The 27,724-nt window shown below is 48.9% G+C and overlaps 1 protein-coding gene across 1 annotated transcript in view; it reads left to right on the top strand.

Moving 5' to 3' along the window:
* The window catches only part of NINL (ninein like), a 321,722-nt gene that overhangs the window by 228,625 nt on the left and 65,373 nt on the right, over positions 1-27,724 (top strand). The window contains exons 19-21 of the mRNA XM_075339423.1: positions 10,985-11,089; positions 11,378-11,447; positions 13,956-14,189. Of these exons, the coding sequence (XP_075195538.1) occupies positions 10,985-11,089; positions 11,378-11,447; positions 13,956-14,189 (409 nt within the window). The remainder of the gene's footprint in view (positions 1-10,984; positions 11,090-11,377; positions 11,448-13,955; positions 14,190-27,724) is intronic.

Raw genomic sequence — 27,724 nt, 5'->3', positions numbered from 1 at the left:
CCCCGTCACTTTTGTGTCTGGTCAGAGTTTTAATTCCTGTTCGGGGTCTCCTGTTCCCCCAGACAAACCCAGACAAGGCTGTCCGGATCTTGGAGAAGTAACTTAGCGGTAGCTGTATGGGTATTGTCTGAAACAGGAACAGGAACCTCGGTAACACATCCATTTTTATCGCGTTTATACGCCCAAACCACGTCAATCTCTTTTTGTCATATTTCTTTAAGTCCCTGATTGTCCTTTCTAATAAGGGGAAAAAATTGTGATGTACAATTTTTGCTGGATCCCTAGGTACCATAACTCCCAGATATTTTAAAACTGACGGTTGCCACTTAAAAGGGAAGTTTTGTGATACTCTCGCAAGGTCTTCTGCCAATAAAGTCACGTTCATGGCCTCTGATTTGGAAAAATTTACTTTGAAGTTGCTTAAGTTGCCAAACTCTTCGAACTCCTTGAGCAAGGACGGGAAGGATATGTGTGGTTGGGAAATGAACATGAGAAGGTCATCCGCGAATAGAGCCAGCTTACGGTTCTCCCCACCCGCCTCTATCCCGTGGATGCTTGTGTTGTTTCTCAGGGCGACCGCAAGGTGCTCCATGACTATGACGTATAAGAGGGGCGACAGTGGACATCCCTGTCTCGTTCCATTGTGGACCAGAAAGGATGATGATAGAAACCCATTTGTCCTCACTTTTGCTGAGGGTCTCGAATACAGGGACGCAATTCTGCCCAAAAATTTCTGACCCAAACCCACCTGTCTCAAGGCTGCCATCATAAAGCTCCAACTGACCCGGTCGAAGGCCTTCTCCGCGTCCACTGAAAGTAAACACATGGGGAGAGACTGAGCCCTCGACCGAGCCATCAGGAGGAACAATTTGTTGGTGTTGTCCCGTGCCTCCCGGCCTTTTACAAATCCCACCTGGTCCGTATGTATTATCCCAGGCAGGGACAGGGCAAGTCTGTTGGCAAGTGCTTTAGAGAAAAATTTCAAATCTAAATTAATCAGTGAGATGGGTCTGTAATTTGTAACCAGCAAGTGGTCCTTTCCCGGTTTGGGGATAACACATATGTGTGCTTCAAGAGACTGCGCTACCCACTGGGAGTTTTCAGATATGGAGTTAAATGCTTTGGTCATGAACGGGGATAACTGAGTCTGAAAAATTTTATAGAACTTGGGGGTAAACCCGTCCGGACCTGGGCTTTTGCCTGAGGGAGAATCCCTGATAATAGATGCCACTTCTGTCTCTGTAAAGTCTGCTTCTAGGTTTTCAACCTCAGTATTGGGTATAGTCGGCAGGGCTGTTTTAAGTATGTAATCATTTATTTTAGTCTCCAAAGCTTCTTGTGGCATATCCCCAAATTTGCCCCTTATGTTGTAAAGGTCACTATAATATTTTTGAAACTGGTCCGCTATGTGGATTGGGTTCTGAGTCAAAAGGCCGTCCGATTTTTTGATCGTAGGGATGTGACTGGGGTCCCCCCTCGGATGTAATAACCTAGCTAGTGGTCTGCCACATTTGTCCGCATATTCATACATAAATCTTTTTAGTCTATTCCTGTGGCGCTCGTATTGTCGGTCCAGAATGGATTTAAGTTCCTCTCTGTTTTTAACTAGCTCTGTCAGTGTCACCGGGGATAATGTCTGCTTATGGATCTTCTCTAGGTCTGAAATATTCTGAAGTAGAGACAGAATAGTTTGGGCTCTCTCCCTCTTAATCCTAGCCCCATGTTTGATCAGAATCCCTCTCAACACACACTTTAGTGTCTCCCATTGAACAGGTAGGGTAGTAGTGTCTCCTGAGTGTATCTCCAAGAATTCATCTATTGTGTTCTGCAGGTCTTTCAAGCATCCCTGGTCCCTCAGCAGACTATCATTCAACCGCCAAGACCATGGCCTCCCAGGCCCATCCGGCATAGTGAGGCTCAAAAATATGGGGGCATGATCTGACCAAGAGATACTGCCTATAGAGGCCTGTATCTGCCATGTCAGGGCCTTCTGACTTACAAGGAATAGGTCTATACGGCTGTACGAAGAGTGAGCCGGGGAAAAATATGTGTAGTCACGGTCTACTGGGTGTAGTGTTCTCCATGCATCCACTAATCTGAGTTCCTGTATACAACGTTTAACCTTCGTTAGTTTCCTTATTGAGAGAAAGTTATGTCCCGACGTTGTGTCTACCTTAGGGTCCAAAGTGAAGTTTAAATCACCGCCTACGATCACGGTCCCTTCTGCGAATTCATCCAGTGATGACAGGAGAGAGGAGCAGGTCGTCGCCGGATCTCTATTCGGTAGATACCAATTGACAATGGTAAAGATGGATGAGTTAACATTAATTTTCAGGAATATAAATCTTCCCTCCGTGTCCACCCGTGTATCTAGAACTGTGTGCACTAGGGACTTATGGATGCCTATGGACACTCCCTTGGATTTTGACTCTGGGTTGGAACTGTGGACCCAGTTAGTGTAATATCTGTCTCTAAAGATGGGGAGGTGGCCCGTTTTAAAATGTGTTTCTTGGATCAATAGTATATGGACTCTTTTTTTGTGCATGTCAAAAAATATCTGGGAGCGTTTTTGCGGGACATTAAGTCCCCTCACATTTAGTGAACCCCAATTAATCTGCGTCATTCCAATGCGGAGGAACGGTGGGGACTCTAGGGATAGGTTCGGGGATTAGGGAGAGAGAGATGTGCAGGCAAGTAGGATAGGAAGAGCACGGAAAGAGAAGAGGAAATAAAAGAGAAGAGGTAAGAAGGTCGAGAATACAAAAGAAACTACCAACAAAGCAGTAGAAACCAAAGGCAAGGAGGTCAGAGTGCCTCCCACCTGCAAGGTCACAACAAGACCCTAACGTCGGGTCTAAAAAGACTAAAAGTAACTGTATAGGTATGAGAATACCAAACTGTCTAACCTAGGGATGGTGAGACTACGCCACTCCTTTATGGCGTGTTATCCCAATCAGGGAGGGAACTTTCTACAAAGGAGCCCCCTGCCCCGGACTAACAATAAGCAATTATTCAACTTAGTTTGTCAGCCAGAGCCCTATATAATGTGAGGACACAAGGTCTAGAGAGAATAATGTGCTATACACAGTACGGGGGTGCCCCCCGCCCCCTCTTCCAGGAAGGCGGGAGGGAACCCCCCCCCCCCTCATAATCAGAAAGACTTAATCCCCCTGGCAAAAAAATTATAGCAAAACTGGGAGGTACATTCTATTGAGAAACAACCCAATGAATTTTTGTTTATAAACCAATAACTCCTTAAACATCAGACTGGTCTTCCTCTTCGAGGGCCACGCATCCGATCACCATCTGGGGCAGCACCCCATACCCCCATTGGAAACACCGGCCATTCCTCTATAGGCACCAACGGAATGTCCAGGGCTGCAGCAAACGATGGCATATCAGTCGGGTTCCTAAGAACATGCATTCTTCCCGCGTGTCGGACCTGCAGGCGGAAGGGAAATCCCCAGCTGTATTTATACTCATACGAACGGAGCATGTCCAGGAGAGGTTTCAGTGCTCTCCTTCTTTGTAAAGTGAAACGGGATAAGTCCTGCAGAATCTGGACTTGGCTCCCCTCGTATGATGGTGAAACTCCACTGCGCAACTTAAACAGGATGGCCTCTTTAAGGACATAACGGTGGACCCTACAAATCACATCTCGAGGTCTGTCATTCTGTGTAGGTCTAGGGCCAAGCGCTCTATGCACTCTGTCTAGCTCCAGGGGTTGGCTTGATGGTTCACCCAGGATCTCATTAAACATCACTTGGAGGGCTCTCTGGAGATCCTTAGGTTCAACAGACTCTGGTAAACCCCGGACCCTTAAATTGTTTCTCCGGCCCCTGTTTTCAGCATCGTCCATTGCTTCCACCATATATTGTATTTGGCGGGAGTGTTGATCCGAAATGGCCCCTTGTGCCTGAGTGGTGTCTTCTATATTCTGTATTTTAGCTGCCTGTATTTGGTTCTGAGTGTCCACTCTTTCCACCTCCCCCCTCAGGGCCGACAGCTCTGTGCGGTATGCCTGTTCCAGCCTTGCTATATATGTCTCCATATCTTCTCTGGTGGGCATAGAAGAGATGTGTGCCCGGATTTCATTAAGTTCTGTCAGCACTCCTGGTTCATGTGATCTTATTGTACTTGTGGCAGGCTCTAACTCTGCTTGCATTTCCATATCATACACACTTTGACTCAGGCTGTGTCTCACTGAAGATAGGAGATTTCCACTAGCAGGGCCCTGTTCCCCATTTGCAGCATTAACAGCCTCTGCTTGAGATTTATTATTGTCCTCCTTCTGTGACAGGGGTAAGGGCACCTCTCCCCCCTCCTGAGGCCTCCCCACTGCAGGTCTGCAATCAGCAATGGTGGGGGTTGTACCCATGCTCCCTGCTCCAGGGATCTCCTGTACCTGAGACCTTGTATACTGGCTGTCTGGGGTTATCAGCTGCCTCTCCTCCGCTGCCCGGGTGGTTTCCTCTCTCTGTCTCTGCTGCTGCTGGGGCTTCCCCTGCCTCTCCATCTTGGGAGATGTCTGCAGTGCTGTCCTCTGCTTCGGCCCGGTAAGGAAGCCTCTAATTCCCTTCTCCTCTGTCCGTGACGCTCCTCTGCTGGGCCCCTGGGAGCTCTCCCTTCTCCTGCGCTGCATATCCTTTTCTTCCAGGCTCTTGGGCTGGTTTAATTGTCAGTAATGTAGTCCGGTGGCAGGAGCTGAGACAAACACGTCCTCACTCCTCCATAGCCAGGACACGCCCCCATCGCTATTTTTAATTTAAAATGAAACAAGTGAGATGCAATTGAAGTGCAGATTTTCAGGTTTAATTAAAGGGGTTGAGCAAAAATATCACATGAAACATTTAGGAATTGCAATCATTTTTTTTTTTTTTTTTTTACAAAGACTCCTCATTCAAAAGTAATTAAACAAAGTAACTTTACCATACATAAAATGTTCATTTTTAATACTTTGTAGAGAATCCTTTGCAGGTGATGACTACCTGAGGTCTGGAAGCCATAGACCTCACCAAACACTGTGTTCAGCGTCGGACTATGGTGTTTGGGGCCCACCAGAGGAATTGACTCCAGGGGCCCACCCTACAGCAGTATACAAATACCTGTTAGCCGTTATCCTCATTATAGTGGAGCATAGACTGTGAAGCACAGGCAGCTCCTGCACATCTCCTATGCACACATAATAACTGATGTACAGTTACAGTGGTTTGCAGTCAGGGTGATCTTTGGTGACAAGCGATTACGGATCCACAGGTTCGGTAGGTAATCACTTATTGAATGAATGAATCCGGGGACGAGTCGGACATCCGCTCCACTTTCAAGGGGATAAAAGTTGCACGATCGGTGCAGGTCCCAGCAATCGGTCCCCACAGATGAATAAGTTATCATTTATCCTTAGGCCACGTTCAGAGGGTCAGTATTTGGTCAGTATATTACATCAGTATTTCTAAGCCAAAACTAGGAGTGGGTTAAAATGCAGACGTGTTTCTATTATACTTTTCCTCTGATTTTACTACTCCTGGTTTTGGCTACAAATACTGATGTAAAATACTGACCAAATACTCAACATGGGCACATGGCCTTAGAATAGGCGATTACTTGGGATATTTGCTACAGTGTAATAGTGACAGGGCTGGGTTAAACATTCAAATATTTAATCTCTACTGGAAATAATCTTCCCTTTTATTGATAGAGAGAAAGTGACCTCCAGCACAGCACAATCCACTATACCAAATCAAACTAAACCAGACCAGAAATTACCACCACATAGTAACCGAATACAACCACATACAAGAACGAAATACCGCCTCACCATAATCAAAGCACATAGTGACCGAATATTACCACATACTAGGGAGAAATACCTCAACACTATGACCAGACGACATAAATTACCAAATAATCCCACATACAACAGATAAATATCACCACACTGTGGCCAGATCACATAATACCACCACACAGTGCCTGAATAATACTACAATAATGATCATGAATAAAAACCACAATACTAATAACACTAATATTACAATCAGTGCCATTATAAGAAACTGCCTCTCCGGGTCTGTAATGCAGGCAGTTTCTTATTTAAATCGTAGCTTATCCACACTACCTTACAAGCTTTGTGTGTAAAAAAAAAAAAAACCAAAAAAAAAAACCGATGAAGGTCCTTTGACCGAAACGTTTTTTTTGAAAACACAAAATTGCTTGAAAAAATTTTAAAAATAAAAAAATTAATTTCATTTCAATTAATTTGAGTGCCGGATTTGTTTGGAACATTTTGATACGGGGTAGGACCCTGTCCAGGCACCTTATAAAATAGCAGGAGTGCCGCCCTTCTATATTTATTTGCTCTGTATAGAGTGTCAGTGTACAGGTAATACAGTGATCACCAGTGACATTATACACAGGAGCTGTGTATATAGTGTGTGTGTACATGTAATACACTGACTTACCAGTGACTTCTCTAGTTGAAGTTATTAATCTCTACTTTTCCTCTTCATCCGGCACTGACCACCATCACTTCTTCCTGCCATGACGCGACTCTGCAGAAAATAAGTCACTCCCAGAGCACATTCCTCACTTTTCCCCCAATTTCGACACCATGGGTGGCACAGCACTGGGTTGGTGGCACACAGTACTAGGCGCTTACACAGCGGCAGGAGGCTCACAGCAAGGGAGAGGCTCACTGCAGGGGGAGGCAGAAACGCTTACCTGGTGCCTGCGCGTCCTCTTCTTCTGTGCGGCCCCGGTGATGACAGATGTCGGTGCGGTGCTGAGGAACTCCTCTTTCTCAGTCAAGGCATCGCACCGTTTAAATGTACGTGCGCCTAAAAGACACGCGACATTTGAATATGAGAGGTGCAGTCTGCAGTTCCTGCGTGCACCTCATTTTGTGCAGGGTGCAGGCATGAGGACTCCCGCACTGCAAGGACCTGTGGTGAGTCACATGACTGTGATGTCACCACAGGTCCAACCACGGAAACTGCAGAGAGCGCACAGATTATTCTGTGCGATCACTGCAGTTTATGATGGAAAGGCTGGGGGCCCAGTCTGCCCGCTAAACACCCCTGCCTAGCCTGCGGTAACAAGCCCGCGGTACCCCACACAATATAAAGCATGGGGGCCCACTGGGGAACGGGGGCCCACCGGAGGATTCTCCGGCGCTCCTCTGGGCCAGTCCGACGCTGACTGTTCCCTCTTTTGTGATGTTTGTGGGTTTTTCTGCCTTAAGTTTTGTCTTAAGCATGTGAAATGCAACTTGATGGGATGAAGTCTGGTGACTGACTCGGCCATTGAAGAATATTCCACTTCTTGGCCTTATTAACTCCTGCGCATGTTTTAGCTCATTGTACAGCACTTCATCGTACAGATGTACAATCAGTCTTGCTTTATTTGGTTGAATCTGAGCAGAAAGTATCACCCTGTACACTTCAGAATTCATTCAGCTGCTTCTGTCTTCAGTCACATTCAATAAACACTAGTGACCCCGTGCCATTGGAAGCCATGCATGCCCGGCCATCACACTGCCTCCAACATGTTTTACAGATGGATGTGGTGTGCTTTTGATCATGAGCCATTCCAAGCTTCCTCATACTTCCTTCTTCCCATCATTCTGGTACAGGTTAACCTTCGTTTCATCTGTCCATACAATGCTTTTCCAGAACTGGGTCGGCTTCTTTATTTAATTATTTTTATGGGCAGGGTTTAATCTGACCTTTCCATTTTTAAGGCTAATTAATGGTTTACACCATGTGGTGAACCCTCTGTAATTGCTCTCATGAAGTCTTTTCTTTATGGTAGACTTAGATACTGAAATACCTACTTCCTGGAGAGTGTTCTTCACTTGGGTGGATGTTGTGAGGATGATTTTCTTCACCATGGAAGGGATTCTGCAATCATCCACCACTGTTTGTCTTCCGTGGACGCCCAGGCCTTTTTGGTTCCCAAGTTCACCAGTGCACATTTTTTTTTCTTTTTTTGCAGAATGTACAAACTGTTGATTTGGCCACCCCTAACATTTTTGCTATCTTCCTGATGGATTTCTTTTTTTCTACAGTCTAATGATGGCCTGTTTCTCTTCCATTGAGAGTGCCTTTAACCGCATGTTGTGAGTTCGCAATAACCTTCTTAAAGGAGTTGTCCGACATTAGCCTACCAAACATTTTTGAGTTTATATGTGCTGTATTGTCATATAAATCGCCCCTACATTGTTATTTTTTATTTTCTAACTTTTGTTCCTCTTGAATTATCCCTTTATTCTCTGCAGCTCCTTGTTTACATTAGGCTCCAGCAAACTGACCACTTCCTGTGCCAAACCTCCCAGTCACAGCTGGCACCACCCGGCCTCAGTGTATAGCCCCGCCCCCTGCCCGCCCTCAGTGTCCAGGCTCGCCCCCTGCCCGCCCTCAGTGTCCAGGCTCGCCCCCTGCCCGCCCTCAGTGTCCAGGCTCGCCCCCTGCCCGCCCTCAGTGTCCAGGCTCGCCCCCTGCCCGCCCTCAGTGTCCAGGCTCGCCCCCTGCCCGCCCTCAGTGTCCAGGCTCGCCCCCTGCCCGCCCTCAGTGTCCAGGCTCGCCCCCTGCCCGCCCTCAGTGTCCAGGCTCGCCCCCTGCCCGCCCTCAGTGTCCAGGCTCGCCCCCTGCCCGCCCTCAGTGTCCAGGCTCGCCCCCTGCACACACATTCCCTGTCAGTATTCTGCCATAGCACTGACCTGTTATCACTCTAGCATTGGAAATAACAGCCCCAGATCGGGCTCTGCGCCCCCCACACACATCGGGCTCTGCAAACACCCCCCCCACACACACACACACACAAACGGTGCTCTGTACCGACCTCCCCCCCCCACCATCGTTTTGTACCGACCCCCTACCCCCATAAGGAACACATGTAGGCTACATTCACATCACCGTTCTGTTTTTGCGGTCTGCAAAAAAACAGTCCATTTTTTTCACGGATGCATCCGTGTCATCCGCGTGCCTTCTGTTTTTTTGCGGACTTCAAAAAAACGGAAGCAGCAAGAACAATAAATAGATGAGTAGATATAGAGATGGATAGATGGATATAGAGACAGAGAGATGGATGAATGAATAATATACGGGGTTGATGCCATATGTGTAATGTCACCTGGCATCAAGCCCAGCAGTTGGTGATGTCACGCGTCTATCAAATACCAGACATCACCAACCCAGTCAGTAATAAAAAAAAAATGGACAACAAAAAAAGTTTTATTTGAAAAAACACTCCCCAAAACATTCCCTCTTTCACCAATTTATTGAAAAGAACAATAAAATCAGGGTCTGGCGTAATCCAATAAGGGGGTCCCACGACATCCATACCATAGTCAATGTCCCAGTCAATGAAGAACAGAATGTTCCCCATTGTCTGGGAGAGCAGTGCAGTGACCTGAGCGAACATCAATAGGTCAGCCCAGGTCACTGCAGGGGATGACGAGCGCTGCCATCAGGAGTTTAGATGAGATCATTACCTGCAGTGACGATCTCCTGCACTCCTGATGTCAGCGCTGTCACTGACTTCTATGCCCGCCGCGTTCTCAGCAGTATCGCGAGAGCCCGTGACATCACCGCTAGTGACCGTCTCGGGCCGCCCGCGAGACGTGACGTGAGAACGCGTCGGGCATAGAAGGCAGTGACAGCGGTGACGTCGGCAGAGGAGGAGATCATCACAGTAGGTAATGATCTCATCTAACCTCCTGGCGGCAGCGCTCATCCCCGCGGCTGCACGCACTGTGAGAAGCTGCTGATACACTGCAGTGCGAGCAGCCGCGGGACTGGCAGGGAGCGGGACATAGACTGCACGGGCACTCCTGCTATCCTAAGCACTGTAAGCAGGGGGCCCGGTGCTGGCGGTGACACCGTGGGCGGGGAGAGTATGGGGTCCAGGGGAATGTGTGGGAGGGTGCAGGGAACGGGGGCGGGGACTCACTCACTGTACCCGCCCAGCAGGGTGGCAACAAGCTGTTCCCAGATTTGCATGTCAACATGGTCCTGCCCATGTTGACATGAAATGACCGGAAACAGCAAAATTGCGGCAGGAGTGGTCACATGACCGCTCTGACCCAGGGGAGAGGGGCTTACAGCAGGGCAGGTAAGTGGTCACTATCTACTTACCTGCCCCAATGTAGCCCAATAGGGTAATAATAATAAAAAAAAGTCAAAATAAGCCGGATAACCTCTTTAATTGATGGATAATTAAGGGAATAGCCCATGCAGCCCAGTAGTGCATCTGAGATAATTCTCCAATTACATTTGGTCTCTTGAAAAACAGGCATCTACACATGAAAGAGCTGTAATTCCTAAACCCTTACTCCAATTAGGATGTGAATACCCTCAAATTAAATCTAGTCTGTACTTTAAGTCCATATTGATTATATAACTGCATCTTGATTATGTTTGGAAAACAGCTAAAATGGCCAAACTTGTGTCACTGTCCAAATATTTCTGGATCTAACTTTAATTTTGTCTAGTTGACTACTTCAGTGTAATCAAACTTAAACTCGGACAACAAAGCGGTGCCCCCTATAACAGTGCCCAACACAGTGTCCTTCCAGAAGTGTGCCAGTTAGCGCACCATTAGTACCCTGCTCCGGTCTCAGATGGAAGACTGCGCAGGAAAGGAAGAACGTAGCCTCCTCCTAGTGGCAGCGATCTGTTCTCGACATCCTAGGACAAGTAATTATGTATATTAAATTACTAAAAAATTGTAAAAATAGTGGGCAAAGGATTTACCGTATATTAATTATCTTATTCTGCATATTTGGACATACTTTGCATAATGATTTGTCTAGTTTACAAAAGTGCAAGTGCTTCTATTAAGTTACCCAAAAAAATTATACATTTTTTGTTAAAAAAAACTAATGTATTGCATCATAATTTTTATTTTATTTTATTTTGTAAAGTAGAAAGACCTTTTCTTTATTACTGGAAATGAGGGTCATCATTGGTCTTTTTTTGATCTTATATAGGATGGAGCTCGAGAGATTGTCAGATGATAACATCTTCTTCAAGAGTAAAGTAGAGCGACTCCAGCAAGAAATCACAAATCTGGAAGATCTAAATAAGAAGTACAGGTAATAATTCAATGTACATGAGAGATAAAGTGCAACCATAGAAAATAACTGAGTTAATGTATACTCTTTTGTATAGGCATCTTGAAATATTTCGCTATTATACAGTTTAATATTGAAAGCTTCCAAAATCTTGAAGTAATTGGACAGAGCAGATTGCTGAGGTTGCAATATCATTAACATTGGGGGGGACGCGTCAAATAAACAAAGCTGGGCCAAATTAATCATTGCTGTTATCATTTTGTCTGAGTGAGGAGAATAACCATCTTTTTTGTATTCTACAAAATCTAGAATCCAAATTGAAGATTTCAGTAAAGAAACAAATATTACACATGGAAAACTGGAAGACATAAACCAGCAGGTGAGAAATGGCAGTTTCTTGTTGACCACTATATTGATGTGTTAAATTCTAGGTCTGCCCCTTAAAAATAAATTATTATGCATATATATAAAAAAAATCCAATTTAGACAAACCTTAGATTACATTTTGAATCTTGTTTTACACACGTTTTTACATGGCCTGATTCTACAGAGGGTTTCCAGCCATAAAAAAATGGACAACAGCCTTGAATGTGATTAGCCACCCCCCCCCTCCCAAAAAAAAAAAAAAAAAATCATACCCCTCATGATGTCGGTCTCTAAGCCATTAGTACAGCTGTCTAGCATAGTGACCACTGCCGCCAACCATTGACTTCTTTACTGTACCCCCTTTATTTTATGACATACTACATTTTTTTGAGATCTTGTTTTTCTGGATAACGTTTTTCATTTGTTTTAATTTTATGCAACTCTCTTTATTAAAGTCTATAGGAGTTATGGAGAGAGCTTAGCATACACTGTCCATCCAGCTTCTGCCTGGATGCTGCCTTCTTCAGCATGTGAAAGTAGAGTTGAACAAAATTATTCTCAAGACCCTAGTCCAGTGACCACAGCGGTGTTTCATGGCAGCTGGATCAACGCTTTGTGAACTTCCTCGGCCAGCACTTGAGTCCCAGCATGTTGTAACTACTAAGCTGCTGCAATGTCACGGTGTGACGCACATCATATCATCGCATCAGACCTAGTAATCACAAGACGTACCCCGGATGCTGGCACTCGAATGCCGGCTGTGGAAATTTGCATTGCCCTGGAGTACGGGCATGAACATCGGACCAGGGTGCTACAAATCTTTTTGCTCAACTCCTAGTTGAGAGATTTCAGTTCTTCCAATAGGTAGGATGTCAAAGGTGGGTTTCTGTCTAAAAAAAATTGTGTGGCCTATTTTGTGGATATGTCAAAAACATCAGAGATGGGAATAATCTTCTAATGTGAAACATCATTCGAAAATGGACTGTGGTGCGCTCCAAATTTATAAACGTTAGTCTTTTTTTTTTCTCTTTTTTTAATCCTTCCTCAAAATGTGACAGCATATTACAAGGATGTGCCATCACTTTTTGATCGGTAAGAGTTTGACCTATGTAACAATCTTGAGAGGGAGAAGGATATGCAGCACTGGTGTAGTGCTGTGTACCTGTCCAAGTTTTCCCTTCCCGCCCACTGGCTGCGTTCGGCTTTGAGGCATCGTCTTATGTACTTGAATGGATTTATACTCGAGTCTCCTGCACAGTGGGGGTCATGCTGCTGCAGCTTCACAGAAACACTGCGGCATAATTGGGAACTTCTCTCCCAGTTACAGTGGAGCAGCAGTGCATGTATGACCTGCTTTCCATTCATTCCTCCTGGGACTGCAATGGTCGGCTTTTTCCGACAGCCCCATAGAGAATGAATGAGGAGGCGGTCGAGTGTCCGACCTGCATGCCATCTTCCCCGATCAGCTGATTGGCGAGTGTTCCATTGCTGGGACACACCAATCAGCAAATAATCACCTTGAGGATATGTGATAACTTGTTTTAACTGGGCAACACCTTAAGGCCTTGTTCACACACTACGTTTTTACCCACTTTTTTTGCGGTTTTGCTGTAGAAATTTCTTGATGAAATGGTTGTAACCTTTCTGCAGACAATCCCCAGCAAAACATATTCTTGAGAAATGTGTTTTTGGTGTGTTTTTTTGACTGCAAGTGCATCTTTCAGACTCTCGAAATTTCTTGAGAAAAATCCTTTTTCTAGTGTGAACAGAGCCTTAGGGGTACTTTGCACGTTGCGACATTGCTAGCATCGGCTAGCGATGGCGAGCGCGATAGTACCCGCCCCCGTCGCACATGCGATATGTTGTGATAGCTACCGTAGCGAACATTATCGCTATGGCAGCTTCACACGCACTTACCTGCCCTGCTACGTCGCTCTGGCCGGCGACCTGCCTCCTTCCTAAGGGGGCGGGTCGTGCAGCGTCACAGCGACGTCACACGGCAGCCGTCCAATAGAAGCGGAGGGGCGGAGATGAGCAGGACGTAAACATCCCGCCCACCACCTTCCTTCCGCATGGCTGGTGGTCGCAGGTAAGGTGATATTCCTCGCTCCTGTGGCTTCACACACAGCAATGTGTGCTGCCGCAGGAACTAGGAACAACATCATATCTCCTATTGGTGCGACATTATGAAAATGACCGACGCTACGCCGATCACCGATTTTGGACGCTTTTGCGATCGTTTATCGGCGCATCTAGGCTTTACACGTTGCGACGTCGTTACCGGCGCCGGATGTGCGTCACTTTCGATTTGACCCCGACGATATTACAGTAGCGATGTCGCAACGTGCAAAGTACCCCTAAGGCTTATCTCTGTAGGAGCTCGAGTAGACATATGTAATGTCTATGTTGCATAAAACGGTGGGTGCAGGGAGATGAGGGATGCATCTCTGTCTGACATGATAAAATGCCACCTTACATTCAATATATTCAAGTTAAGAACTGTTTTTTGTTTTTTCTACAGAACCAGGAATACTTGGACGAGTTGTCCCGGTTAAAGACACAACATCAGGAGACAATTCATAAACTGAACATAAAGCTAGAAGAGCTCACTGAGCAAAAGGATGAAATGAACTCTGCTTTCCTTCAGGTGCAAGAAGCCATTAAAGCTCTGGAAAAGATAAAACTTCAACAAGAAGTATCTTGGCAGAAAGAAAGAGAACACTTGGAATATGAACTGCAGATATCAAAGCAGGAGGTAAAATGGTGCGAGGAGTGGGCTACACATAGGGATGTACATATAGTAGAGGGTGGCACTATTAGGGTAAGTTCACACAGTGCTTTTTTCGCGGCGTTTTTGCCTTTTTCGGGTGCGTTTTTGCTCAGAAAACTGCATGACTTTGCTTCCCCAGCAAAATTTATAAGTTTTCAGTTTTGCTGTCTGCACACAGCGTTTTTTTTTTAGCTGCGTTTTTGTGGTGCTCACAAAAATGCAGCATGTCAATTATTTTTGCGTTTTTCACTGCGTTTTCCACCCATTGAGTTCAATGAGATGTTCAAAAACGCAATGAAAAACGCAAATTGCAAATATAGCTGCATTTTAGTGCGTTTCTATGACTAAAAACACAGGTATAAATGCAAGGGGTGGGTAGTAAAGTGACATTTACAGGAAGAGGATTCCTTCTGTCAGTAAACACAGAAGCGTGAATCCTCCCGGTTACCGCCACCGCTGCCTCCACCTCCCATCCGGTGCCATGTCCGCTCCCGTGTGGCGCCATGTCCGGGCAGGAGATGGAAGCAGCTGCGATTTCAAAAGTGAACAGTAGAAAAAAAAAATGTCATACTCACCTGTCTGCAGACTCCCGGTGCCATGTCCGCTCCCAGCTCCTCTCCCGGTATCGCCGCTCCGGCTGTGTGCAGACTTCCGATAGCTGCAGGACCTGGCGGTGATCACCTGATGCGGCACCTGACGCATCAGCTGATCATAAGTCTCGCGGTGACGCCGGCTTTTTACCGCCCGGCCGGCTTAAACTATCAGCTGATGCCGTCAGGAGACCGCTTCACTGATTACCGGCAGCTCCTGCAGCGATCGGACGGGAGTCAGCATGGACATGTCTATTATTATTATTTTTTCTCTGACGCTTCATTGGGGGACACAGGACCATGGGTGTTATGCTGCTTATCCATAGGAGGACACTAAGTAGATGCAAAGATGTTAGCTCCTCCCCTGCAGTATACACCCCCTGGCTCAGCCAGGCTACTTCAGTTTTAGCTTAGTGTCTTTAGGAGGCACATCTCTGCAGACTACTGCAGCAAGAATTTTTTGTTTTTAGAGGGCGACTGTTTCCTTCGGGGACCAATTTCCCAAAACCATCAACAGGCGGGAACGCGGAGTGTCGCCTCCCCATACCCCCTCCTGCGATGCTGGATCCTGGGCTGTTACTCGACGACGGTTCTCACAGGCACCGATTTTCCAGAGCCCAGAGCAGATGAAAACTTCCTCAGTTCCTCTTGCAGGCTCTGAGTTGATACACGCTCTGCACCAGCGTGACCAGGCAGAGACTGCCATCTCCACAGGAGCTGAGGTGAGATCCTTCCGATTTCCAGAGCAGATGAAAAACTTCCTCAGTTCCTCTGGCAGGCTCTGAGTTGATACACGCTCTGTGACCGGGCACAGCAGGCGTGAGAATCTCCACACTGGCTCCCTGACAGGAATTGGTGCAAAGGTCACACTGACTGGATTGGGCTGATTGCAGACTCCTGCATAGCATTCCACCTGGGGCGGGGGGAGGGGGAGAGCTCCCAGGACTCAGTGCACCCGCAGCTGCGGTACACTTAGTTTTTTCTGTCCACCATTGCTGTGCAGGGCTGGAGCAGGGAAGGGGAGTCCCTTCCCATCATTTTTTTTTTTTTTTTATTATATTTTCTCATGCCTTTTTGTCAGAGCTAAGCCCCACCCCCTCCGTCACTCGATAAGCCACGCCCCCTCACGAAAGTGCGCGTACTTCTCCTCACACAGGAGCCCTGCAGAGCATTGCTCCCTCTTGTTGTGATCAGAGCCTGTGGGCGTCTCTCAGAGCTGGTTTCCCCCTTCCCACAGGAACTGGGACACAGGAGGAGGGGGGGAGGGGCCATCAGGTTCTGGGTGAGTTATAGCCTCACTTGCACATTAGCTCTGCAGAGCATTGCTCCCTCATTACAATCAAAGTTTGTGGCTCATCAGCCAAAGGCTGCAGTCACATGTTTTATGCCCTGCACAACTACAGCAACAACTATAAGACTTTTCTTCAGCGCTCTATTGGGAGACCCAGACGATTGGGGTATAGCTACTGCCCTCCGGAGGCCACACAAAGCACTACACTAAAAAGTGCAAGGCCCCTCCCCTTCTGGCTATACCCCCCCGTGGTATCACGGGTTCTCTAGTTTTCAAGCTTTGTGCGAAGGAGGTCAGACATCCACGCATAGCTCCACAGATTTTAGTCAGCAGTAGCTGCTGACTATTTCGGATGGAAGAAAAGAGGGCCCATATAGGGCCCCCAGCATGCTCCCTTCTCACCCGTGGATGGTGTTGTAAGGTTGAGGTACCTATTGCTGGTACAGGGGCTGGAGCCCCACATGCTGTTTTCCTTCCACATCCCCTTGTAGGGCTCTGTGGAAGTGGGATCCTGCCGGCCTCAAAGCTCTGACGCCGGGCTCCATCCACAGACCCAGTTGAACCTGATGGATATGGAGCAGGAGTACAATCAGGGACATGGCCCTGCATCATACAGGTACTCTGTGTCCCCGGCAGGCACAGACACACTCCGGGCTGGCTGGGTGTTGTAGTGCGCCGGGGACCGTAACGATGGAGTTGGTGTTCCTGCAGTTTACTGGGGGACTTTTGTGTATTGGGAACTACCGCGCCGGACGCTCCGGGAGCGGCGGCGCGGCTGGGACTTGTAGTTCGCCGGGGACTGGGCGCCGACCGCGCTTTTACGGCGGCGGCGCTTATAAATCCAGTCCCCGGCTTCTGCGGCCTAGTGCCGCTTCGTTCCCGCCCCCTCCCTGTCACTCAGGGAAGGGGACAGGCGCTGAGCAATCAGCAGCGCCGAGGGCTGGAGCCTTATTTACATGCTCCAGCCCTCTCACTGCACACTGTCGGACGCCGGATTCCCGCTCTGCCTTGGGGCACGCCCACGGCCCGCCCCTCCTCACACGAGCTGGGGAAGACGCCGGCAGCCATTACTGCAGTCCGAGCTCGGACTTTCGGCAACCAGGCAGGACTATGGCGACCATACACCCGCTTATAGGCGGGCGGTAAGCGGCACACATAGTGCTGACCCCAATATATACTGCAGTGTATACATGTGTATTTTAACTGCATAGGTCGCTATATGCCCGCTTGGAGAGCGACACATCAGCAGCAGGAAAGCAGGTGTGCTAAGGCACAGGCTTTCTAGGCTGCTTGTATTGCACGTACTGAAGTGTTCATTTGTATTTATGCTTGTATGCTATACATTGCACTGTACAGTCGCTAGTCTTAGCTATATTCTCCTGGAATGGCTAGACTACAGCAGCAGAAAACCAAGGGTGCTGGGGCACAGGTTTTTTTTTCTGTGCTGCTTGTATTGCATGGGCTGCAGTGTGCATTTGTACTTGTGCTTGTATGCTATGCATCGCACTGTATGGTCACTCTTCTGGGCTATATTCCCCTAGATGACTAGTCTACAGCAGCAGAAGAGCAGAGGTGCCAGGGCACAGGCTTCTATGCTGCTTGGATTGCTTGTGCTGCAGTGTTCATTTGTACTTTATGCTTGTATGCTATACATTGCACTGTACGGTCACCAATCTTGGCTATATACTTCTAGATGGCTAGTCGGCAGCGGCAAAAAAGCAACACAGATTTTCAGTGCTGTTTTTACTACATGGGAGGCTGTTCATGACACCGTCCCATTGTGTGCATGCTCCCCTGTAGCACTTCGTCTGCCGGGGTCTCTAGCACTTCGTCTGCCGGGGTCTCTACTAGTCGTGGCCAAAGAAACCACCTGTCATCCCTGTCCAAGGACAGGGACGGAGTTGCAGTTTCGACAAATATATTGTCATAAGATAGAGACTTGCAGTCCAGACAGGCCATGGGCAATCTTCCTGACCAACCTCATTTGGAACGGGGGGGTCCCAGGAGGACTCTCTGTATGATAAGGCAGCTCTCCAGGACTTTGATCCTGACATCGCTTTCAATCCGGATACACCGGATGGTAACGCCATACGGAATGATCCTATAGCGTCCATCAATGGAAGGTTGGATCTTTCTCCCTCAGCTCCCCCAGTGGAGGAGTCAGCTTCACAGCAGGAGAAGTCCCTTTTCAGTATCTCAAACGGATATTGAGTATTTTTCTGGCCACGCTGACTTCAGAGAAGCAGTCCAGAAACACCACGCTTACCAGATAAGCGTCTTCTCCAAACGTTTTTAAGATACACGTTATCCCTTTTCCCCTGACGTGGTCAAGCGCTGGACCCAGGGTCCAAAGGTGGATTCTCCAATCTCCAGGCTTGCGTCTAGAGCCATAGTTGCACTGGAGATGGGGCTTCACTTAAAGATGCCATTCACAGACAGATGGACTCTGGTTGAAATCTGTCTAGGAGGCTATCGGCGTGTCGGTTGCTCCGGCATTCACAGCGGTATAGGCAACCTAACCTTTTCAGCTGTTCTTGTGCAGCTGGCCTTGAGCACATGTACATCTGTACCGCAGAGGCGTCCGTAACTCCGCAATGTCTGCACTGCGACTTACCCTATTAATGCTGTCCTAAAAGTACAGTCGAGGTTTCGGTCCTTCCCAAGCTCGGGCAGGTCCCAATTGTCCTCGTGCAAAAGGGCTACAAAACCTCAGACGGGCTCAGATTCCGGCCGGGCTCAATCACGCCCAAGGAAGGCAGCCGGAGGAACCGCTACCAAGGCGGTCTCCTCATGACTCTCAGCTCTCTCTCTCTCTCCGCATCCGCGGTTGATGGCAGATTCCCCCGCCTTTGGCGACATTTAGCTGCCACAGGTCACAGACCGGTGGGTGACGGACTTTGTGCTCACGTGCACAGGACAGTGTTCTGTTCTCGTCCTCCGACTCCATTCTTCAGAACGGCCCCACCTCCCCACCGAGCAGATGCCCTGCTGCAGGCGGTGGACGCTCTAAGAGCAGAAGGAGTGGTGATCCCTGTCCCCCCTCAGGAACGAGGGCGAGGGTTTGTACTCCAATCTCTTTGTGGCTCCAAAAAAGGACTTCCGTCCTGTTCTGGACCTAAAACTGCTCAACAAGCATGCGAACGCCAGGCGGTTCCGGATGGAATCCCTCCGATCCGTCATTACCTCAATGTCTCGAGGAGACTTCCTTGCCTCAACAGACATCAAAGATGCCTATCTCCACGTGCCAATTGCTACGGAGCACCAACGTTTTTCTACGTTTTGTGATAGGAGACGACCATCTTCAGTTCGTAGCTCTGCCATTCGGTCTGGCGGCAGCCCCACGGGGGTTCACCAAGGTCATGGCAGCAGTGGTAGCAGTCTTGCACTCTCAGGGACACCCGGTGATCCCTTACTTGGACGATCTACTCGTCAAAGCACCCTCCCTCGAGGCATGACAACGCAGCCTGAATGTTACGCTGGAGACTCTCCAGACTTTCGGGTGGATCATCAATTTGGCAAGGTCAAATCGGTCACCGACTCAATCACTAACGTATTTCGGCATGGAGTTTCACACTCTATCAGCGATAGTGAAGCTTCCGCTGAACAAGCAGCGTTCACTGCAAACAGAGGTGCAGTCTCTCCTTCAAGGCCAGTCGCACCCCTTAAGGCGCCTCATGCACTTCCTAGGGAAGATGGTGGCAGCCATGGAGGCAGTTCCCTTTGCGCAGTTTCATCTGCGCCAACTGCAAGGGGACATTCTCCGCCAATGGGACGGGCAGTCAACCTCCCTGGACAGGAAAGTCTCCCTTTCCCAGACGGCCAAGGACTCTCTGCAATGGTGGCTTATTCCCACCTCATTGTCACAGTGAAGATCCTTTCTACCCCCATCCTGGGCAGTGGTCACGACAGATACGAGTCTGTCAGGGTGGGGAGCAGTTTGTCTCCGCCACAGGGCTCAGGGGACGTGGACTCAGCAGGAGTCCACCCTTCAGATCGATGTTCTGGAAATCGGGGCAGGGTATCTTACCCTACTAGCTTTCCAGCAGTGGCTAGAAAGAGAGCAGATCCGAATCCAGTCGGACAACTCCACAGCGGTGGCATACATCAACCACCAAGGAGGGACGCGCAGTCGGCAAGCCTTCCAGGAAGTCCGGCGAATCCTCATGTGGGTGGAGGACACAGCATCCACCATATCCGCAGTTCACATCCCGGGCGTAGAAAACTGGGAAGCAGACTTCCTCAGTCGCCAGGGTATGGACGCAGGGGAATGGTCCCTTCACCCGGACGTGTTTCAGGAAATCTGTCGCCGCTGGGGGGTGCCGGACGTCGACCTAATGGCGTCTCGGCACAACAACAAGGTCCCGGCATTTATGGCACGATCGCGCGATCACAGAGCTCTGGCGGCAGACGCCTTAGTGCAAGATTGGTCGCAGTTCCGGCTCACATATGTGTTTCCACCTCTGGCACTCTTGCCCAGAGTACTGCGCAAAAACATCAGATCCAATTGCAGCCGCGTCATACTCGTCGCCCCAGACGGGCCGAGGAGATCGTGGTACCCGGATCTGTGGCATCTCACGGTCGGCCGACCGTGGTCACTACCAGGCCGGCCAGACTTACTGTCCCAAGGGCCGTTTTTCCATTGGAATTCTGCGGCCCTGAACCTGACTGTGTGGCCATGGAGTCCTGGATCCTAGCGTCTTCAGGATTATCCCAAGGGGTCGTTGCCACCATGAAACAGGCTAGGAAGTCCACCTCTGCTAAGATCTACCACAGAACGTGGAAGATTTTCTTAACCTGGTGCTCGGCTCAGGGAGTGTCTCCCTGGCCATTTGCATTGCCTACTTTTCTTTCCTTCCTACAATCGGGGTTGGAAAAGGGCTTGTCGCTCAGCTCCCTTAAAGGGCAGGTCTCGGCACTATCTGTGTTTTTTCAGAAGCGTCTAGCACGTCTTCCTAAGGTGCGCACGTTCCTACAGGGGGTCTGTCATATTGTGCCCCCGTACAAGCGGCCGTTAGATCCATGGGATCTGAACAGAGTACTAGTTGCTCTGCAAAAGCCGCCCTTCGAGCCTCTAAAGGACGTTTCCTTTTCTCGCCTGTCACAGAAAGTGGCGTTTCTTGTTGCGATCACATCGCTTCGGCGAGTGTCTGAGCTGGCAGCTCTGTCATCCAAGGCTCCCTTCCTGGTGTTCCACCAGGACAAGGTAGTGCTGCGCCCCATTCCGGAGTTTCTCCCTAAGGTCGTATCCTCGTTTCATCTTAATCAGGATATATCCTTGCCTTCCTTTTGTCCTCAGCCGGTTCACCGGTATGAGAAAGACTTACGTTTGCTAGATCTGGTGAGAGCACTCAGAATCTATATTTCTCGCACGGCGCCTATCCGCCGTTCAGATGCACTTTTTGTCCTTGTCGCTGGCCAGCGCAAGGGGTCGCAGGCTTCTAAAGCCACCCTGGCTCGATGGTTCAAAGAACCAATTCTGGAAGCCTACCGTTCTGCTGGGCTTCCGGTTCCTTCAGGGCTGAAAGCCCACTCAACCAGAGCTGTGGGTGCGTCCTGGGCTTTGCGACACCAGGCTTCGGCTCAACAGGTGTGCCAGGCAGCTACCTGGTCGAGTCTGCTCATTTTCACCAAACATTATCAGGTGCATACCTATGCTTCGGCGGATGCCAGCTTAGGTAGAAGAGTCCTGCAGGCGGCAGTGACATCCCCGTAGGGGAGGGCTGTTTTGCAGCTCTAACATGAGGTATCTCTTTACCCACCCAGGGACAGCTTTTGGACGTCCCAATCGTCTGGGTCTCCCAATAGAGCGCTGAAGAAGAAGGGAATTTTGTTACTTACCGTAAATTCCTTTTCTTCTAGCTCTTATTGGGAGACCCAGCACCCGCCCTGTTGTCCTTCGGGATTTTTTTGTTGTTTGCGGGTACACATGTTGTTCATGTTGAACGGTTTTTCAGTTCTCCGACGTTATTCGGAGTTAATTTGTTTAAACCAGTTATTGGCTTCCTCCTTCTTGCTTTGGCACTAAAACTAGAGAACCCGTGATACCACGGGGGGGTATAGCCAGAAGGGGAGGGGCCTTGCACTTTTTAGTGTAGTGCTTTGTGTGGCCTCCGGAGGGCAGTAGCTATACCCCAATCGTCTGGGTCTCCCAATAAGAGCTAGAAGAAAAGGAATTTACGGTAAGTAACAAAATTCCCTTCTTTTAATGTATCCTGCCACGCTGAGCTACTAGCGGATGATAGCACCTCTTCCTTCTGTGAGTCCGGTGCCCCTGTAGCTCCCTCCCCCCCCCACCACCACCGCAGCAACCGCTGCCAGCCCAGAGTCTACGGCTCCCAGTCCCCCGGAATGGGCACAGTTCCCAGAACCTGGTGCTGGCTATGCAACATCATCCTCACACCCCTCGGGGGCCCTGGACAGAACGCAGCCTGATGACACCTCTATAGAGGGTCCTTCTGATAAGAATCAGCCCTCTGCTTCACCGGTTGCAGATCAGAAAAAGGGCATGACCCCCATGGTTCTCCCTCTGGGGTACCCAGATGGGGTTCTCCCACATGTTCCGCGGTCTCTGAGGAGCCGGAGGAAGGGGAATGATGTTTGTACCGGGATGATTCCTTGGTTTCAACCTCCCCGAGCGATCAAGCTGCGATGGACTCCCTTATCGCAGCAATTAACCAAAACTCTGCATGTGGAAGATCTCCCATTCACTACTGACCATGCGGTGTCCTTTAACCCCTTCACGACTTTGGACGGATCTGTCCGTCAAGGATCGTGTCCCGTTAAGCCCTGCCCCCTGCCGCGGGCAGGCGGCGACGGTCGGCACACATATCAGCTGTTTTCAACAGCTGACATGTGTGCCTGCATGTTGCGAGTGGAATCGCTTCCACTCGCAACATTTAACCCCTTAAATCTCGCTGCCAAAGTCTGGCAGCGAGATCTATATGCGCACGGCCATGTTTTTTACTTACCGCCGCCCCCACCGGAAGTCACGTGAGTGATCACGTGACGTTCGGTGGTTGCCATCGTAGCACAGGGTCATGTGATGACGCCTGCAGCTACGAAGTTTCACTTTCGTTTTTCCTCGGCACTGAGCAGAGGGAAACCGGAAGTGACTGAATCTGCTGTTTACAGCTGTATAGCTGTGATCAGCAGATAGATAACAGCGATCGGATTGCTGATCGCTATTGCCCCCTAGGGGGACTAGTAAAATAAAAAAAAAGTAAAAAAAAGTTTTAAAAAATAAAAAAAACAAACAAACCTAAAAGTTCAAATCACCCCCCTTTCACCCCATTGAAAATTAAAGGGTTAAAAAATAAATAAATATACACATATTTGGTATCGCCGCGTTCAGAAATACCCGATCTATCAAAATATAAAATCAATTAATCTGATTGGTAAACGGCGTAGTGTCAAAAAAATTCCAAACGCCAAAATTACGTTTTTTGGTCGCCGCATGTTTTACGCAAAATGCAACAGGCGATCAAAACGTAGCATCTGCGCAAAAAATGGTACCATTAAAAATGTTAGCTCGAGACACAAAAAAATAAGCAATAAGGAATAACGTTTGGAACACCATTCTAAGTCTGAACTGGGTGCAAAAACCTAAAAAAACATCACTATGGGGAGATAAGGTATGCACACCAGTGACTATGTAAGGGGAATACATGAAATAGCAAAAACTGCTGTGTGAATACTGACTTGAAAAATCCAATAGCTATATGTAAGAGTGAAAATGTGAAAAATGGAATCTGCATTACTGCCATGAACATATGAATAAAGAGAAATTTAGCTACTGAATTGATCAAGTTAAAAAACTTACCGTGTATGGCATGTAACAGTTCACATTGCTGCGGCGGCAGAGTACCTCATGCAGAGCTTCCTCGACGCTGCTAGCTGCGCAGTTATTGCCGCCTCAAATACCATAGCCATCTGTAAGGCCCTCTGGTTCTGATAATGGAGAGCGGACTCGGTCTCTAAGAAGCCTCTCACAGTACTCCTTTCCAGACCGATGGATTGCCGATCGTCTGGACAGGCTCTTTTTTTTGTCTGACGCCACGGGAGGAAAAGAGTACCTCCCTCCCCCAACTCTAGCCCAGGATGTTTTTTACTAGACACGCGGGGCCCGACCTTCTCAGCCCTCCCCGAGTCCACCTCGTCCTGGTAGTCTAGACAAAGACCAAGGAGTCTCGTTCTCCTCCATCTGGGCTGCCGCCTCACACCACAAATGGGTGCGATACCTTGTCTTCTGGTTACCACATTGAATTACGGACCTGATCCCCTGGTCAGTCTTTTCTCTCAAACCTCCCCCAAATGCTCCAAAACACTGCAAGGCCTTCTCCTCAGCGATCCACTCCCTCCAAACGGCGGGGGTGATGGTACCAGTTCCAGACGGCGAGAGGTTCAGGGCCTTCTATTCCAACCTCACGTGGTCCCCAAAAAAGGACGGGTCAGTTCGACCCATCCTGGACCTCTAACACCTGAGCAAACATGTGCACGTAAGGAGATTCAGAATGGAATTCCTAGGGTCCATTATTACCTCTATGGTCAAAGGAGAATTCCTTGCCTCCCTAGCTATCAGGGACACGTACCTGCACATACCCATCGCTCCAGCTCACCAAAAGTTCCTCCGCTTCGCTGTTCAGGACTTCTTCTTTTTTTTTTTTGTTTTTCATTTGTGGCCCTACCCTCGGCTCTGCCACAGCACCAAGGGTCTTAACAAAGGTCATGGCGACCACCATGAGTGCCCTTCACGCCAGGAGAGTGGCTGTTCTGCCTTGCTTGGATGACCTCCTCATCAAGGGCTCAACCAGCGTGCAGATCTCTGTGGGCACCCTATCCCACTTAGGGCGGCTTCTGACTCCAGTCAAAATCCGTCACCTCCCTGGGCATGTTTTTGGACACCCTTCGGGGCTTGATATTTCTCCCTCAAGACAAGTCGACCGCTCTACAACAAGTGGTACACTGTCTTCTACATAATCCTTTCGCTCCATACGATTCAGTATGAGTGTGCTAGGTAGGATAGCGGCGGCTATAGAGGCAGTACTGCTCGCTTAGCCACACCACCACTCACTGCAGCTTGCGCTTCTAGCTGCCTGGGACAAGAGCCCCTTTTATCCTTTGACGAACTTTTCACCTGACACCTTCAGTCAGGTATGCGCTTTGCTGGTGGCTTCAGTCCTCTTCCATATCGAGAGGGAGTTTTTCTCCCCCAAGTGGACTGGCTACTCCTGACCACGGACGCCAGCCTCTTAGTCTGAGGAGCAGCGTACTGACTCTACACTGCTTGTGGACGTTGGACGCCCCAGGAGTCTTCCCTTCCCAGAAATCATCCTGAAAATCAGTGCGATCTTTCTCGCGCTCAGGTCATTCCCCCCTTCTGCTAGCAGGTCGTTTGATTCGGGTCCAATTGGACAATGCAACAGCTGTGGCATAGGTAAATCGGCAGGGAGGTACCAGCAGCAAGACAGCTTATTTCAAGGTCCTCAGGATCCTCACCTGGGCCGAATCGACGGGGGTCTGTGTTTTCAGCGTTACACATACCGGGAGTAGAGAACTGGGGAGCGGACCTTCTAAGTCGCCAAGGCCTGGCCGCCGGAGAGTGTTTTCTCCACCCAGAAGTGTTCCCACACATCTGCACTCGCTGGGCTACACCAGACGTGGATCTAATGGCCTCAAGGTTGAACGCAAAGGTACCTGCGTTCTTAGCCAGGTTACGTGATCCACAGTCCATCGGCGCGGATGCTCTAGTCTCCTGAAGTCGCCTTCTGTCTACCTTACATGTTTTTCGCCTCTGTCCTTGCTGCCGCGAGTAATCAGGAAGATCAAGGCAGAAGGAGTCCCGGTAATACTAATAGCACTGGACTAGCCCAGGTGCGCCTGGTATGCCGAATTAGTATGATTGATCATGGCGCCTCGGAAGCATCCCAGACCTGCTGACCCAAGGGCCCATTTCCCATCAGAACTCCAGAGCCCTGAAGCTTACGGCCTGGCCATTGAGACCTGGACTTTAACAAGAGCAAGATTCTCTCCTACGGTCATCTCTACCATGTACAGTGCCCGAAAGCCGGCCTTCATCCCGTATTTACCACCGTACGTGGAAAACTTTCCTTTCCCAGTGCAGGGAATCTAATGTCCAACCTATGCCTCTGGCGATCCCCAGAATTCTTGATTTTATTTTTGCAGTCAGGTTGCAAAAGGGGTTGGCAGTATAATAGCAGGTCTGCTAAGCAGAAAATGTAATGCCCAATAGTCCAGAAAATAACAGAAATGCAGCAGGGACTAAAACTTAACTGTTACTAGTAGCTAGATAAAATCAATGATAATAATAAAGTGCTTGTGCTTAAATTGTGCAAACAACAACAAAGTGCCACATGGCAGCGCATAGGCTTGATCTCACCCAAGCTTCATCCATGGGCTGGACTGCACATAGGTCCCAAGGTGAGAGATCACAGGCCGGAAGGATAAGGTGGACAGGTATACGACAAACCCTGTCGTGCCCCGTGAATGAACTTCCGCCCTGACAAGGGCAGCACCCAAATACGATTTCTGCCCCGCAACCAAAAAACAAATAGTTTCTCCCGACGCGTTTCCCTCTCAGTAATGAGAGTTCCTCAGGGGAGACGGAGGAAAAAATTGGGAGAGATCGACCTGCAGTGGCAGGGATCAGCACAGGCAAAAAAGGTGATGGACCTGTGTGTGCTGGGCAAATGGTGGCCCTCACCTCCCTTAAGGGGCAGGTTTCATCTCTCTCAATATTCTATCAATACCGTCTAGCTTGCAATCTGCAAGTCAAGACTTTCCTCAAGGGCGTTTCCCATCTAGTTCACCCATATAAACGGTCGCTGGACCTATGGGACTTCAATCTCGTTTTGGACGGTATCCAGGGTCCCCCTTTGAACCTTTTTAAGGAATCTTCTCTTGCTCTTCTCTCCTGGAAGGTAACATTCTTAGTGGCGATTACGTCCATCAGACAATTTTCGGAACTGGCAGCACTCTCTTGCCGCGAACCCTTTCTGATCTTTCATCAGGACAAGGTGGTTCTACGCCCCCTTCCGGATTTTCTTCCGAAGGTTACTTCCCCGTTTCATATGAACGAGGACATTGTTCTACCTTCCTTTTCTCCACACCCAGTCCATAGGGTGGAAAGGTTCCTTTATTCGCTAGACCTTGTGAGGGCTCTCAGATATTACGTACCCAGGACAGCCCCTTTAGGAACATAGACTTCTTGTTCGTCATTCCTGAAAGGCCTAATAAAGGAGACGCAGCTTCATAGGCAACGCTGGCTCACTGGATTCGCTCGCAACTCAAGCCCATTCCTAGTGGGCTGCGGAATTATTCTACGCGAGCAATTGGCGCCTCTTGGGCCATTAGGCATCAGGCTTCAGTGGAACAGGACTGTAAGGCTGCGACCTGGTCTTGCCTACATACTGTTTCAAAGCATTACCGAGTCCATACCCAGGCTTCGGCTGAGGCGAACCTAGGTAGGAAAATTCTGCAAACGATAGTGGAGCACCTATCTCAGTAGGCGCTCCTGGCTATCTGGGACTGGTTCCTAGTCCTTGGGTTGCATTGTTTGTTTACCCACCCAGGGACTGCTTTAGGACGTCCCATGGTCCTGTGTCCATGAGGCGTCAGAGGAA

The sequence above is a fragment of the Anomaloglossus baeobatrachus genome, chromosome 3 (genome assembly GCF_048569485.1).
Source record: "Anomaloglossus baeobatrachus isolate aAnoBae1 chromosome 3, aAnoBae1.hap1, whole genome shotgun sequence".
NCBI lineage: Eukaryota > Metazoa > Chordata > Amphibia > Anura > Aromobatidae > Anomaloglossus > Anomaloglossus baeobatrachus.
Note: the sequence above shows the minus strand (reverse complement) of the source record. Positions and strands in the feature narration are given on the sequence as shown.